The sequence below is a fragment of the Macaca thibetana genome, chromosome 9 (genome assembly GCF_024542745.1).
Source record: "Macaca thibetana thibetana isolate TM-01 chromosome 9, ASM2454274v1, whole genome shotgun sequence".
Taxonomy (NCBI): domain Eukaryota; kingdom Metazoa; phylum Chordata; class Mammalia; order Primates; family Cercopithecidae; genus Macaca; species Macaca thibetana.
The window spans coordinates 26,828,725-26,845,785 of NC_065586.1; the positions used below are offsets into that span (position 1 = coordinate 26,828,725).

General features: G+C 37.3%; 2 protein-coding genes across 2 annotated transcripts in view; one reads left to right on the top strand and one right to left on the bottom strand.

The window, feature by feature from the left end:
- RAB18 (RAB18, member RAS oncogene family) overlaps positions 1-17,061 on the top strand; it is a 539,744-nt gene that overhangs the window by 180,270 nt on the left and 342,413 nt on the right. The window lies entirely within an intron of this gene.
- Positions 1-17,061, bottom strand: part of YME1L1 (YME1 like 1 ATPase) — a 41,760-nt gene that overhangs the window by 8,500 nt on the left and 16,199 nt on the right. The window contains exons 5-9 of the mRNA XM_050804507.1: positions 12,490-12,599; positions 11,151-11,301; positions 10,028-10,111; positions 8,155-8,237; positions 2,365-2,455 (exon numbers count right to left, since the gene is read on the bottom strand). Of these exons, the coding sequence (XP_050660464.1) occupies positions 2,365-2,455; positions 8,155-8,237; positions 10,028-10,111; positions 11,151-11,301; positions 12,490-12,599 (519 nt within the window). The remainder of the gene's footprint in view (positions 1-2,364; positions 2,456-8,154; positions 8,238-10,027; positions 10,112-11,150; positions 11,302-12,489; positions 12,600-17,061) is intronic.

The window sequence follows — 17,061 nt, forward strand, 5'->3', positions numbered from 1 at the left end:
GAAAACGTTTAAACAAGATTGGAGAGTACATAATATTAAGGAAATAGTGTTAATTTTCTTTGGTGGGATAAGGTTATTATGTTTATTTAGGACACTGTCCTTATTCTTAGATGATGTACAACAGTCTTTAGATGTCAAGTAGGTGATGTTTACAGTTTTCTTTCAAATGTTCAGGAGGAAAAATACACACATACACAGAAAGCAAATATGACAGAATGTTAATTGTTGAGTCTAAGTGGATAGGATATGGATGTTAATTGTACTGTTCTTTCAAGGTTTTCCATATGTTTGAAAATTTTCATAATATCAAAGATTTTCACATGTTAGAAAAAACAGAATTGCCTGATTTATATGTTTTTATAAATATACATATTACATTTAAAAAGCAACAAAACTTCTTTACATACATGTTTGCTGCATTTTAACATAAAAATTTTAAAGAAAGCTCAAGCTCAAAAATAGCTTTAAGACTATCCTAGTATTGTCATGTTTTAGTTATACTTAACTGGTGTAAATCATATTAATTTCTGTGGATTACATCTTGGTATCTGAAGATTTTTCTACAAATTTATACTACTCAAATTTTCTATAAATTTAAAATACTCCTTGTGATTAGAAAGAGGAAGAGGCTAACTATTAATACTTCTATGGTTTTAAACATTCACTCTGTGATGTGATTAGCACTGATTTAATAAATGTACCCTAAATTAGCAAAGGTTACTTCAAATAATTTCATACACTGCTGTATTCTCAGTAGAGATAGGTGACAGTATAAAAACAAGCATTAAAAAGGAGTGTCATCCTTTAACTCAGCAATTCCATTTCTAGAAATTTATTCTAAGGAAATAATTAAGCATGCAGGCAAAGCCTTGAATTAAGATGAACCACAGTACTATTCTTAATAAAAAACCGGAAGCCATACAAAAATTCAATGTAAATGGTTAAACTGTGATACAACCATAAATTAGAAGGATACTATTAAGTCATCAAAAGTCATGTTAACCACGAGAAAACATCAGACAAAGCTAAACTGAGAACATTCTATAAATAATTAGGCAAGTACTCTTTACAACTGTAAAAATCATGAAAGATCCTCTTCTCCCCACTCCCTCACAAAAAGGCTAAGGAATTGTTTCATTAAAAAACAAACAAACAAAATAAAATAAAAGCCTAAATGTTATCTGTGATCCTGGATTGGGTCCTGAACTGGCGAAGAGGGTATCCTACAAAGGATACTATTGGAACAAATGCTGAAATTTGAATATAGACTCTAAATTTGAGAATAGTTTTGTATGTACGTTAAATGTCCTTTTTTTTTTTTTTTTTGGAGACAGAGTCTTGCTTTGTCTCCCAGACTGGAGTGCAGTGGGCACAATCTTGGCTCACTGCAACCTCCACCTCCTAGGTTCAAGCGATTCTCCTGCCTCAGCCTGCCGAGCAGGTGGGATTACAGGCGCCTGCTACCAAGCCCGGCTAATTTTTTTTTTTGTATTTTTAGTAGAGACAGGGTTTCACCATGTTGGCCAGGCTGGCTGGAACTCCAATGGCCCCTGCTTCAAGACCAGACTGGTCTCGAACTCCTGACCTCAAGTAATCCACCCGCCTCCACCTCCTAAAATGCTAGGATTAAAGGTGTGAGCCACCACACCTAACTAATGTCCTAATTTTAATATAATTCTGGAGTTATGTAGAAGAATATCCTTATTCTTAGAAAATACACTCTTAGGGGTGATTATGTTTACATTTTACTCTCAAATAATTAAAAAATTATTTATTTACAAATAATTTTTGTATTTATATATATGTAAAGAGACAAAGTGAATGATTTTTTAAATGGAGCTAGGTTGAGTGCGCTGGCTCATGCCTGCAGTCCTAGTACTTTAGGAGGCCAAAGTGAGTGGATCGCTTGAGCCCAGGAGTTCAAGAGCAGCCTGGGCAACATGGCCTCATCTCTACAAAAAATACAAAAATTAGGTGGCATGGTAGTGTGTGCCTGTGGTCTCAGCTACCTGGGAGTGCCGCCTGAACACAAGAGGTTGTGGATACAGTAAGCCATGATTGCACCACTGCAGTCAAGCCTGGGTCTAAAAAAAGGAAGTTAAATATTAAAAATTTGTGAGTCTAAGTTAAGGATATGAGGAACATTCTATGTACTATTCTTATAACTTTACTTAAAATTTGAAAGTATATAAAAATGTGCAGTTACCAAAAAAGGTTGTGGAATTGTATGTTCAGAATGAACATCTATTTTGTAAAACAGCAATTAAGACTTAAACTTTAATCAGTTAACATTAAATAAGTAATATAGATTTTGTTTGTTTTTGTTTTTTCCATCAAATCATGGTAAAAAAAAGATTATCTTACCTTTTGGAAGTTTACCTCCAAGAATAGTAAATTTTTGTGGGTTTTTCAAGAATTCAACAACTTCCTGTAATTCTTGTTTAGCTTCCTCCACCTAAAGTGACACAATTTTCCAAATAACTTTAGATTATGGACACATTTGGTGAGATTAGCCCTTTTGAAAATCATAAACTTAATTTGGATATGGAATTAACCTGGCCTTCTTTGTTTCAGTAAAAGCAGCATACAAAAATGGCCCCTTATAAAACACACAAAGGGTTTTCCCCTGACCGTTATTTCCAATTATGCAAAGTCTCCTTACTATCCCTAAAAAATCATTCTGAACTTTCATTTTCTCAGTGAGAAAACAAAAGTCAAGTACATTGGACAGGGTTAAAAAGAAAGTACCTAGAGAGGAGCATACTAAAACAGGAAACATAGTTTTATGCCAAACGGCGTTCTGAAAATGTCCAATTAATGTCAAGATTCACTTATCATTTCAAAAAAACTTCCCAGATATATTTCCAGGAAATATTATACTTATTAAAGAGCAAAGTTATGTTTTTTTGTTAGACTTGGAATGATCTTTGAAAGTTATTCTGATTAAATAATTAAAAATTTACTAATGTTTTAATGAAGTTAATGGTTAAAAACATAGCATTTTCTTTTCACAGAGTATTTAAAAAAATAGAAAACAAAGCTTTGTCCACTCCTAGGTCCAGGAGAAGTGTGTACATATTTTCACCAAGAGACTTGTACAAGAATATTCACACCAGCTGTATTTGAACCAAAAACTAGAAATAATTCAAATGTCCACTCTAAAGTAGTATAACTGCACTGTGTTGTGGTATTCGTATAATGGGATACTATGCAGTAAGGATAAATAAACCTCAACTCCAAATAACATAGATGGATCTCACAAACATGTTGAATAAAACAAGCCTCATACAAAAAAGGATATTCTATATGGATTACATTTATCTAAAATTCAAAAATAGGGAAAATTCATATATGGTATTAGATAGGAAATTGTCCCTAGGCCAGTAACCAGAAGGAGGCATCAAGGAGGTTCTAGGCTTCTGATAACGTTCTGTTCCTTGAGCTGGGTACTTATAACACAGACACTTTGTGAAAATTTATGTATTTGTGCACTTCTGTGTGAATTTGTTAAACTTCAATGAAATTTATGGTTAAAAAAAGACCTGGCTGGTTTATTAAAAGAGAACTTGAAAGATAATATCCATGTACTAAAAGATGACTAAATTGTATTTGGTCAAAATAACAGATATAATTCCAATTTTAACTTGTAGGAATAAAGGAGAAGAGATTAAACGTAATTTGCTACTCAAATAAACTATATTCTCTCCCCAAATTCTGTGGCAAGAGAATTCCCACTTCAGGAACCTAAGATCTATCAAGGAAAATAGTTAATGGGATCAAGGTAATGAATCAAGTTATTAAATGCCTGTATTAACATTTTTAAGACTATATATATAAGTATGCCCATATATCCAGAAATTCTAGGTAAGGAAATGACATTCCCACACAAGCTCTTTGAGATTTGGTAAAAATTTGATCACAGGAACTACCTAATGGTAAATCTGTTCTGGTAAATGCTACTGAATTACTTTGCTCTATATAAATTTAGGTCTTACAGCAATTATAAAATTGATTCGGCCGGGCGCGGTGGCTCAAGCCTGTAATCCCAGCACTTTGGGAGGCCGAGGCGGGCGGATCACGAGGTCAGGAGATCGAGACCATCCTGGCTAACACGGTGAAACCCCGTCTCTACTAAAAAAATACAAAAAACTAGCCGGGCGAGGTGGCGGGCGCCTGTAGTCCCAGCTACTCAGGAGGCTGAGGCAGGAGAATGGCGTAAACCCGGGAGGCGGAGCTTGCGGTGAGCTGAGATCCAGCCACTGCACTCCAACCTGGGCGACAGAGCGAGACTCTGTCTCAAAAAAAAAAAAAAAAAAAAAAAAAAAAAAAAAAAAAATTGATTCATTTTAGCATGGAAAACTTGGTAAGGATCTACCTTAATTGTGATGTTTACTTTCATTATGCTTAGTCATCAGCATGGCTTTAGTTTAGTACTCAGAAATCCCCACATTCCAGGACAGGCATGATGGCTCATGTCTACTACCCAAGCACTTTGTGAGGCTGAGATGGGAGGACTACCTGAGCTCAGGAGTTTGAGACCAGACTGGAGAACAAAGTGAAGCTCTGTCTCTACCCCCTGCACCCAAAAAGAGGAGGAGGAGGGGGGGGAGAAGAAGGAAGAGGAGGAGGAGGAGAAGAAGGGAGGAGGAGGAGGAGGAGAAGGAAGGAAAAGGAGGAGAAGAAGGAGGAGGAGGAGAAGGAAGAAGGAGGAGGAGGAGGAGAAGGAGAAGAAAGAAGAGGAGGAAGAAAGAAGAAGAGGGAAGAGGAGGAAGAGGAGGAGGAGGAAAAGGAAGAGGAAAGAAGAGGAGGAAGAAGAGGAAGAGGAAGAGGAAGAAAAGGAAGAAGAGGAGAAAGAAGAGGAGAAAGAAGAAGAGGAAGAAGAGGAGGAAGAACAAGAGGAAGCAGAAGAGAAGGAAGAAGGAGAAGGATAAATCAGCTGGGCTCGGTGACTCATGCCTGTAATCCCAGCACTTTGGGAGGCAAAGATGCGTGGATCACTTGAGCCCAGGAGATCAAGACCAGCCTGGGCAACACAGCTAAATCCCGACTCTACAAAAAAAATACAAAAATTAGCCAGGCGTAGGGTCATACGCCTGTAGTCCTAGCTACCTGGGAGGCTGAGGCAGGAGGATGGCTTGAGCCCAGGAGGAGGAGGTTGTTGTGAGCTAAGATCACACCACTGCACTTCAGTCTGGGTGATAGAGCCAGACCCTGTCTAGAAAGAATAAAAAAATTAAACTAAAAAATTAGTCAAGTGTGGTGGTGCATGCCTGTGGTCTCAACTACAAGGGAGGTTAAGGCAGGAGGATCACTTGAGCCCAGAAGGTCAAAGCTGCAGTGAGCCAAGATCATGCCATTGCACTCCAGCCTGGGCAAGAGAGCGAGACCCTGTCTCAAACAAAACAAAACAAAACAAATTCTCTCAAAAGAGGTGGAAGTGTGGTATATTCAGTAAGTATGTACGTACATTGCAGGCAGAAAATAACAATGCTCTATCTGACCTCAGCCTTAATACAGGCTCAATTTAGAAAAGGCATGCAGACCTCAAACACAATGAGAAGGGCCCTCCACACTGATGATTGAAGTTTTCAAATAATCACTGCACCAACCTCTTCCTCAATTGTTCCCTTTATACATTTCCAACAGGGTTCATAGCCATTTAAACTGGAAAGGAAAGGAAAGAACTGCTTGGTGTAAAACTATCATAATGATTCCCAATGCCTTATTCCCCAAATAGTCGAGGTTGAAAAAACATGGTTATGTATAAACAGAGACATGAATATGTAAAGAGGAAAAGCAGAAATAACATAACCAATCTCTTCAGAGTTGGAAGAGTCCTCAGATCATGTACTTCAAATCCCTCCTGCAGGAAGAATTTCTTCTAAAACATTCCTGAAAGATAATTACCCAGCCACTACAGTTCTCAGAAATCAAATATAATAGAGCAGATATAATGGCAAAACACAGAGAAGAGCACAGTGTGGTACTAAAGTTGCAGAATTCACATTTGGAAGAGATAAAACAAATAGAAAATCAGTAGAAAAACGACTCATTTTGACTTGTCTTAATATAAATTCATGATCCAAAATTTCAAGTGAGCCCAACAGTTTTATTTCCCATTTCCATTCATTCTCCTATTCCTGCACAATTTACTTCCTCCATTAACCACTCATTCCTCCTCTCCCATCCATATTCTCTCTGCTGGTGACCTTGATACTATCAATTTCCACAACCTCCCACTCAACAGTTTACCAACATTCCAACTTTATTTTATATTATAAGATAAATTATCTGCACTATTCTGTCAGACAAAATCCAAGAATTGTCTGTAATCCTCTATTCCATCTCATTTCTTTCCACCTCTTGTAAACCCACTGCAATCGGAATTTAACCCCTGCTACTCCACTAAAATTGCTCTTTATCAGGTAAACCAATGACTTACTGCTAAATCAAATGGATAGCTGTCACTTGGCCCATCAACAGCATTTCACGTCGCTAATCACTCCCCTCATCAGAAATATTTTCTTCCAGGACACCATTCTCACCTAACTCACTGGCAGCTCCTTTTCACCTGGGTTCCTGGCTTCTCTTCTCTGTCTTGTGAACCTTCAAGTGCTCTATAACTCAGTATTTAGATCTCTCTTCTGGTTACACTCACTTCCTGGGTGATCTCATCCAAATATGTAGACTTAACATACATATAATCTCCTATTTTTAATTCTAGCTCAGACCTCTCCCATACCTCCAAAGTGGTATATCCAAGTTACTCAACACTTTCATTTGTATCTCTCACACTTAACATACCTAAAACTAAATTTCTAACCTTTGTCCCCCAAATCTGCTCCACTCACAGCCTTTGAAAACCTCACTAAAGGCTGGGTGCAGTGGCTCACGCCTATAATCCCACCACTTTGGAAGGCTGAGGCAGGCGATCACCTGAGGTCAGGAGTTCGAGACTAGCCTGGCTAACACGGTGAAACCCTGTTTCTACTAAAAATACAAAAAATTAGCTGGGCGTGGTGGCTTGTGCCTGTAATCCCAGCTACTCTGGAGGCTGAGGCAGGAGAATCGCTTGAACTGGGAGGCGGAGGTTGCACTGAGCCGAGGTCACGCCGTTGCACTCCAGCTTGGGCAACAAAAGCAAAACTCCGTCTCAAAAACAAAAATCTCAGTAAATGTCAATTCTATCCTTCCATAATTGTTGAGACCAAAAATCTTGTGGTCCTTTTTGACTTCTCTTTTCTCTTACACCTTATGTTCCAATGAGAAATCCTATTGGTTCTACTTTCAAAAATGAACAAGTCAGACACCCTAATAATTCAGAGCCTTTGCTCAAACTGTTCCTTTGGTCAGAAATGTTCTTTTCTCAGATAAATGCAGTTTATTCCATCTTCTCCTTCAGATTTTCTCTCAAATGTCACCTTCTCCATCAATCGCACCTTGAACACTCCATTTAAAACTTAAGCCTTCTCCCAAAACTCCCAATCCTCTTTACCCTGCTCTACTTTTTCCTCCATACACTTTTATTACCTTTTAACATACTCCACTTTTTCTTATATGACATATCAGTGTCCAATTACTGCTTTTAGAGTTTAAACTCTAAGAACGCAAAGATTATTTATTCTATCCCAGCAGCTAAAACAGGACCTAGCACTAAATAGATACTATTAAATATTTAACAAATTAATTGACTGTAAACTAGCATTTATCCATTCTATTCATTCAAGAAATATACATTAATATGTTTTAGATACTGGAGTTACAAAGATCAATAAAAGGAACAGGTAAAGAAGGACCATTTATTAACTATCTACTATGTGTCAAGCACATACATTATCTGTCAGGATCTAAAGTAATTTCTTCAAGGTCTCATAGCTAATAAGTATAAAAATGAATTCCAAATGTTAGTCAGCTTGACTCTGAAGTCCACATTCACTCCACTACACCAGGTTGCTCCTTCATAAATTATACTATCCCCTGTCATAAAGCAAGATTGGATCCTTGACTATTAATATTTATCCCAAAATATTGTTTCTAATACTTTTGGATACAATTTTACCTGTTCTAGCATACGCTATAGAATCAAATATCCACCTTATATAGAGTATCAATTAGAGAATGTATGAAGAAGGCAAGGCAATCTTCTTAACTTACACCTTTAACATGTTCAAAGGTGACATTTTTCATCTGGACAGGATCTACTGCAGAATCAAGCCCTGTTGTCGTCCGGAAGCGGACTAAAGGGAAGAAAAGAAATGTTTATATTTGATAGATTAATAACATTCCAATCACCTGATTTTTTTAGATGCAAGAAAGCAAAGCCTAGAAAAATTAAATGTCTAAGAGACCTAAATTCACATATCAAATCAGAGTGAGGAACAGAAACTAGGTCTTCTGGATTTCTAAACCATCTTCAAAGAGTAAGTGATTCACATTAAAAAGACATATTTTGGCTGCTCTGCCTATGGAGTAGCCATTCTTTTATTACTTTACTTTCTTAATCAATTTGAAAAAATAAAAATTAAAAAATAATAAAGACCGGGCACAGTGGCTCACACCTATAATCCCAGCACTTTGAGAGGCTGAGGCAGACAGATCACGAGGTCAGGAGATCATGACCATCCTGGCTAACATGATGAAACCCCGTCTCTACTAAACATACAAAAAATTAGCTGGGCATGGTGGCAAAGGCCTGTAGTCCCAGCTACTCAGGAGGCTGAGGCAGGGGAATCACTTGAACCCCGGGAGGCGGAGATTGCAGTGGGCCGAGATCGTGCCACTGGACTCCAGCCTGGGCAACAGAGCAAGACTCCAACTGAAAATAAATAAATAAATAAAATAACATAAAATAAAAAGACATTTGTACTTTTCAGTTAATAAAATCAAGAATTATTTTCCACTTCTCATTGTAGTATCTAATGATAGAACAAAGTTTCTCAAACTCTGGTGTGAATAAAATTCACTTGAGAAATACGTTAAAATGCAGGTTCTCAGGCCACAGCACAGGGCCCAGGAGAATTTGCATTTTTAACAAACACTTTGATTATTCTGATATAACTGGTCGCAGGTCTACACTTTGAAATACATTGCCTTACAGTTAGCAAAAAACACTGACACACATGGGCTTAACACATTATGATATTTTTCATGTAGTCCTCGTCTTCTGACAACTGTTACTACTTGCCCTCAAATGACCTATCAATTATGACATCATTAAGTCTGACAAGCAAGACAGAAAAAGTCTGATAGGACAGTAAAATACTAGAGATCAATTTTGGAGAACTATTACAAGAATTTCTTAAGTCTTTCCCACTCAGGTAGAAACTTCCAAACTAGAACAGTTATAAATGAGTAAACTGAGCAATTTCTAATTTCCTCAAAAGAAGCCCAAAATACTGTTAAGATAGGCTGAAAAATGAGCTGGCAAAATACAGGGTTAAGAAGAAATGCTTAATAAATCAAGAACACAGAAACTGAGAAAACAAATTTAAAATAGTAATTCTAGAATGAACACTAACAGTTTTAGCCCACAAAGTATTTTTTAAGAATCTGTACATATCCTTGATATTAAAGAGAATAGAGAACACAGGGTGAAAACTACATAGTAGTGGAAAAGGTAATTGGAACCACTTAAGTCTGACACTATTGCTTAATTTCAGATAAGCAAACTAAAAAAAAGGGGAACATTTAATATGATATTATTAATAAATTGAATTTATTAGTTTATCTTTGAAACAGAAAACTATTTCAGTTTGCACTATTATAAAATTCTTCTACATAATTTTTCAATTAATTAATTTACTTTCCTTTTACCCTGTTGACCAGGATAATTTTTAAATTTTATAATTGGACAGGTATCATTTTCTAAAATTTGGGAAACTAACCACTACTAGGAATGAAAGCCTAATTCTAGAACTATAAACATTAATGTGTTCTTTCTTTTAAGGGTTAGATTAGGCATTAAAAGGAATCATGTATTTAAAGGAATAAGAAACTAACAAGTTAGATAAATAAAAAAAGCTTTTACCAGATAAAAATGGATTTTTTAAAAGTCCATAAATGCCGAATAGCAGCAGAATGAAGAGAATCAGACGGGTTCGCCTTAGGGAATCTAGGGTAGAAAGAAAAAGCTTTACATCAAATGACATTAATTAAACATGACAGCTCGGCCGGGGCGGTGGCTCAAGCCTGTAATCCCAGCACTTTGGGAGGCCGAGACGGGCGGATCACGAGGTCAGGAGATCAAGACCATCCTGGCTAACAAGGTGAAACCCCATCTCTACTAAAAAATACAAAAAACTAGCCGGGCGAGGTGGCGGGCGCCTGTAGTCCCAGCTACTCAGGAGGCTGAGGCAGGAGAATGGCATGAACCCGGGAGGCGGAGCTTGCAGTGAGCTGAGATCCGGCCACTGCACTCCAGCTCGGGCGACAGAGCGAGACTCCGTCTCAAAAAAAAAAAAAAAAAAAAAAAAAAAAAAAAGACAGCTCAATGAAATGTAAACATTAGGTTATTGCTGATAATCACATTTCATCACATCCAATTTTGGAATCTGGCATTCTTTTTCACAACTGCTATGATTTCCTGTAAGTACCCTATTATCAAAAACTTCATTAAGGCCAAGCAAGGTGGGCTTATGCCTGTAATCCCCACACTTTAAGAAGTCAAGGCAGGAGGATCACTTGATCCCGGGAGTTCAAGACCAGCCTGGAAAACATGGCAAAATTCCATCTCTACAAAAATTAGCTGGGCATGGTGGCACATGCCTGTGGTCCTAGCTACTCAGGAGGCTGAGGTGAGAGGATCACTTGAGCCCAGGAAGTTAAGGCTGCAATGAGCCGTGATTGCACCACTGCACTCTGGCTTAGGCAATGAAGCAAGACCGTGTCTCAAAAACAAACACAAACAAAAAACAAAGAAACAAAAACCTTTAAACCATTCACACTTCCTTTTCTCCAATTCGTTTTCTCTCTTGAGAAAGGGAAACCATCAGCAGTATCTCTATTTCTACATAGATCAAGTTACAAATGTAGTAGAATTTAATCAATAGAAAGACAGATGGTCTTAGAAAAGTTACTTAAAACTTAAATGTAGGACTATGACTTCCTTTCAGTTACTCTTCTCAAACATGGACAGTTTCAAATCAACTTACCATTGGTTTTTTGTGTGAGTGCTTGAGCTTTCAGAAAACCTTCCGCAAAACCAGTTTTAAATGCATCTTGGTGAGCTTCAGGTATATTTTTGGTTTTCATGAGTTTGTCCAAACTCTCAACATCTGATCCTCTGTCCCGCAAAAGAAACCCCTGAATACACAAACAACACATCAGTACTGGTTAACGACAGAGTGACACTCCCTAACAATATTGTGACCACTCAAAAAAATTCACTAAAATTCTGTAACTTTTACTGTCAATGTGAAGAAACAGATTAAGACTCAGCAATGAATTAATAACTAGGAAACTAATACTAGATCCTATTCCTGCATCAATACAAAGAAAGTGGCATTATTCTCTGCATGAACACTATACTGAAAACAGGTCACATATTAGCTTAGGGTTTGATTGACTTAATATTCATATCCCTTTATCTTTACTAGAGGAAAAATCTCATTAATTTACTAAATATCTACTGAGCACCGTTCATACACTCAGCCTCCCGAGTAGCTGGGATTACAGGCATGCACTACCACGCCCAACTAATTTTGTATTTTTAGTAGAGACGGGGTTTCGCCATGTCGAGGCTGGTCTCAAACTCCTGACCTCAGGTGACCCACCCACCTCGGCCTTCCCAAAGTGCTGGGATCACAGGTGTGAGCCACCACGCCCGGCCCTAGCAATCTTATATAAGACTTCAGTGCCAGAGAGGAGCAGGGAAACAGAGGGGCATATTGAATGGTGAGAAGAGACATAGCAGGTAAAGACCAAATGATGAAATTCCCAGTGTATCAGGTGGAGGTAAGCAATAAAGCAGAGTAATACAACTAGATCAAAATTTTAGAAAGATTGATGGGTGGTAATCTGGAGGCTGGACGGAACATAGCAAGACTAGAGGCAAGGAGATTAAACAAGTATTCATTAGAGTAATTTAGGCAACAAATAGTTATAGCCTATCTATGCCAGTGGAACAGATTTAACAAATATTTAGGAGGCTGGATCAACAGAACTTTAGTGGTTAATGGATGTGGGAGGTGAGGCAACATGGACAAACATAGGTTCACAGCCAGGTTTTTAGCTTGGGTGGATGCTGCTCATTAATACAGAGAACACCTTAACAGGTGTAGGTTTGTGGGGAAAAAATCTAGTAAGTGGAGAGGCAAGTCTGGGGCCCAGAAGAGTTACAGGTATAATGATTACACAGGTTACTAATCCCTTATTAGTGGAAAGAAGGAAGAAAATCTATCAGCCAACAAAAGAAATCAGATATTGAAGCTCCTCATTTTTTTTAACAACTTGAAAATATTTGCTTTTTGGATCATAAAAAGGTCTAATTACCTTCACGAATGATGGCGCTATATTCTGTGTTTCAGCTAATCTTTCGGAGGTGGACTGGAGACGTCGTGTCCTTGATTTCAAAGTTTTAAAACCCCGAGACTGTATGAAAACTAAATAAAACAATACCATTCACTGTCACTGTAAATTGTTACAGGAAAAGAAAAACGCCTGAGATTCTAAAGTCTGACACTCTACCTCTATATCCTAGTCTATCTAATTTGCCTGACACTTAAATATGTGTTCCTTGTTTCTTTCTTTTTTGTGGAGACGGGGTCTCCTTTTATGCCCAGGCTGGCCTTGAACTCCTGGGCTCAAGCAATCCTCTTGCCTCAGCCTCCCAAAGTGCTGGGATTAGGTCTGAGCACTTAAATCTACCAGGTCCAGCCTACAGTTTTTTCTATTGTCCTTGTTTCAAAAGGAAATTAATTAATTAATTTATTTATTTATTTAAGATGGAGTTTTGTTTTCTTGTTGCCTAGGCTGGAGTGCAATGCGCAGTCTCTGCTCACTGCAACTTCCACCTCCTGGGTTCAAGCAATTATCCTGCCTCAGCCTCCTGACCTCAGGTGATCCACCTGCCTTGGCCTCCCAAAGTGCTGGGATTACAGGCACGAGCCACCGCGCCTGCCCTATTTTTATGTTGATAGGGGATAAAAGTAAATAGAGAAGTCAGAGGGTTGTACAGTATAATTTTAAAAACTGAGTATCAACTCTGATAAACTGTGATTTTTTTCCAAAAAAAAAACCAGCCAAGTAATTAAAATAGGTTGAATCTACACAACTGATTTTTACATGTTTTTGAAAAAAAGGTGAGTGTATCAAATTAGTGTCTTCTAATTTCTCAAGCCCCAATCCCACTTCCCAGAAGTATAACCTGTTAACAATTCTGACTACCCTTCTATGCCTGCACATACATGCTCTTTCTATAAAAACTACTCTAGAAATAGTACCTAATTTTTTGCAATTTTCATTTTTCACGCATTATTTTTCAGAACAGGACAGTGCATTCAGTTTAATGGCTGTTTACACTTCTCCAATGTATCAGAGTGCAATTCATTCAACCATTTCCCTACCATGAACATTATTTGTTTTCTGGTTTTTATTGCTGAAAACAAACTGTGGTGAACATTCTTGTACATGTATGTCAGCAGATGTAGATTGAATTCCTAAAAGAAACACTGTTAAGGTTTAAATTTTGTTTGACACTAAGAAACTACTACTTTTTTTTGAGGTAGAGTCTCACTCTATCATCCAGGCGGGAGTGCAGTGGCATGATCTCCGCTCACTACGCCTCCTGGGTTCAACGGATTCACCTGCCTCAGCCTCCTGAGTAGCTGCGATTATAAGCACCCGCCACCATGCCCAGCTAATTTTTGTATTTTTAGTAGAGGTGGGGTTTCACCATGTTGACCAGGCTGATCTCAAACTCCTGACCTCGTGATCCGCCTACCTCGGCCTCCCAAAGTGCTGGGATTACAGGTGTACGCCATTGCGCCTGGCCGAGACTACTTTCTAAAAAAGGCTGTTATCAATTTATGTGCCCACCAATGCTTATAAGTTTCCTTTTCTTCATATCCTTGCCAATACTAAACAATATGAATCTTTTAAATTTGTACAAGTCTGATGGGCAAAAATACCAGTACCTTGTTTTACCAACTTTGCATTTCCCAGATTACAAATGTGGGAAAATTTTGAAAAGATTCCTCTGTATTTTTATTCACTATTTTTATTTTTATTTTATTGGTAAACTGAACATGCATGTCCTTTGCACATTTTTCCATTTTTTTTTATTTATTTATTTATTTTTTTTTTTTTTTTGAGACGGAGTCTCGCTCTGCCGCCCAGGCTGGAGTGCAGTGGCCGGATCTCAGCTCACTGCAAGCTCCGCCTCCCGGGTTTACGCCATTCTCCGGCCTCAGCCTCCCGAGTAGCTGGGACTACAGGCACCCGCCACCACGCCCGGCTAGTTTTTTGTATTTTTAGTAGAGACCGGGTTTCACTGTGTTAGCCAGGATGGTCTCGATCTCCTGACCTCGTGATCCGCCCGTCTCGGCCTCCCAAAGTGCTGGGATTACAGGCTTGAGCCACCGCGCCCGGCCATTTTTCCATTTTTATTTAGAGAATATGGATGTTACAGATAGTAATCTTTATATATATTGTAAATATTTATTATTAATGTGTCTTTGTCTTTCAATCACATGATACAGAAATTTATTAGGTCAGTGTAGCCATACCTTTGTTGAGTTTTCTGCATTTTAACTTGATTAGAGTTTCATCGCCAAACTAAGATTTGAAAGGAAGTCTACTTACCTGTAATATTTTCAGTTTTATATTTTTGTTTTCAGCCCTTTAACATATTTGGAACTTTTTTTTTGGTATGATGTAAGAAAAGAACTTGATTTTTCCAAAACAGTCACTTAGGCTGATAACATTTCATTATCCATCATTTGCTTATTGATTTAAAATTCTTAATTTTGTTGCACTGATATATGCCAGCACTAGGTTAAATTTTTAAATTTTAGTTATTTATAATACTACACTGCTGATTTCCACGGCTAAATATCTATATTTTCATATACTTAAGTAGGGTGAAATCCCCTTCATTAGTATTCTTTTAACATGTTCTCAGTTACTCCAAATTAAGTTTAAAATCAACTTCTCAATTTCCCAAATGGGTCATGAGAGTTTTGATTGGGGTTGTACTGACTTTATAAATTTGGGTGTAAATTGATACTGTTATAATACCTAGTTCTTCCAAATAGGATTATGGCCTTCTCTCATTTTATTTCACTCAGTTCCTCTTTTTCCTTCAGTAAAGCTTCATATACACACGTGTGTACGTGTGTATATATGTATGCTGTATATTTCTTGTCAGGATAAAACATTTACTGGGTTTTAAAGAAACTGTAAATAAAACCTGCTGCTAGATTATAAGAAAACTATTGATTTTTATGCATTTATCTGGTATGGACAAAGGAGTGAACTCTACTTGAACAGCCTTTTGGATGATTTTCTTGAATTTTCTGGTAAACAATTGTATCACCTGCAAATTATAATTTTACCCCTTCCTTTAACTTACATATGGCTCATTTCGTTTTCTTTTAAATCATATTGTTCAGAATCTCCAAATTAATGCTGAAAAAAACCAGGATACTCCATGTTTCTCAAATTAACAGGAACATAATAGATGTTAAGAAATTTTAAAAGTTTCCTTCCATTTCTAGCTTTCTAAGAGTTTTCAGGAAGCACAGCAATTAAAGTATATTATGTCTTTGTATCATACATTGAAATAATGACATTATTTTTCTTTTCTAATCAATTAATATGATATATTAATTGACTTAACATTAAATCACTTTTGTATTCCTTAGTCATGATATAATATTTTTAGCACATTTTTAGATTTGCTTTCTTTGGATTTTATTTAGGATTTCTGTTAATTGAAACTCATCGATTTTGTTCCTCTGTCGTGCTTGTGTGTGTATATACATACATACATACATATATATATATATTTTTTTTAGACAGGATCTTGCTCTGTCACTAAAGTTGAAGTATAGCAGCATCATCATAGCTCACTGTAACCTTGAACTTTGGGCTCAAGCAAACCTCTCACCTCAGCCTCCCAAGTATCCAGAACTACAAGGGCATGATACCACGATGGGCTAACTTTTGTTGCTGTTGAGATGTTGTCCAGGCTTGTCTGGAACTCCTGGCCTCAAGTGATCATCCCAAAGTGTTGGGATTACAGGTGTGATCCACAGTGCCTGGCCTTACACCAATACTAGCAAGTTCTACTAACAGCAATCTCATGGAATAAACAGGGAAGTGTATTCTAGACCTTTTTCTTTTTAATATGGTTTTAAATTAACAAGAAACTCAATATTCTAGAAGAATGCAGCCATAAAAACTATCTGAACCTAGTGCCTCTGGGGCAAAGGAACAATATTTTTAAAATAGTATCTTTTAAACTTTATGGTTATTATCCTATCTCTTCTTGGGCCAACTTTGTCAATTTATTGCTTAGGTAACTGTCCATTTCAACGTATTTTTATGACATAAAGTTACACATACCACCTTGCAATTTTAAAACCTTCACATATCCATGGCAATTCCCACTCATACTTCTAATACTGTTTGTATTTTTCTGTTGTTTCTTAATCAGAATTGTTATGTTGTTCCATTTTTTTATATTAAATTTTTTTTGGTTTAATTAAGTAAAACTATTTCCACCTATTATTTTAAAATATTTGCTTTGTATTAATTTCTTCTATTATTTTTCAGAAATTCAATTTATTTTCCATGTTTTATATCTTAATTTTTTTTTTTTTTGAGACAAAGTCTTGCTCTGTCACGCAGGATGGAGGCGCAGTCTTGGCTCACTGCAACTTTCATCTCCCACGTTCAAGAAATTATCCTGCCTCAGCCTCCTGAGTAGCTAGGACTAGAGGCATTTGCCACCACACCCAGCTAATTTTTGTATATCGTGGTAGAGACAGGGTTTTGCCATGTTGGCCAGGCTGGTCTCAAACTCCTGACCTCAAGTGATCCGCCCACCTCAGCCTCAGCCTC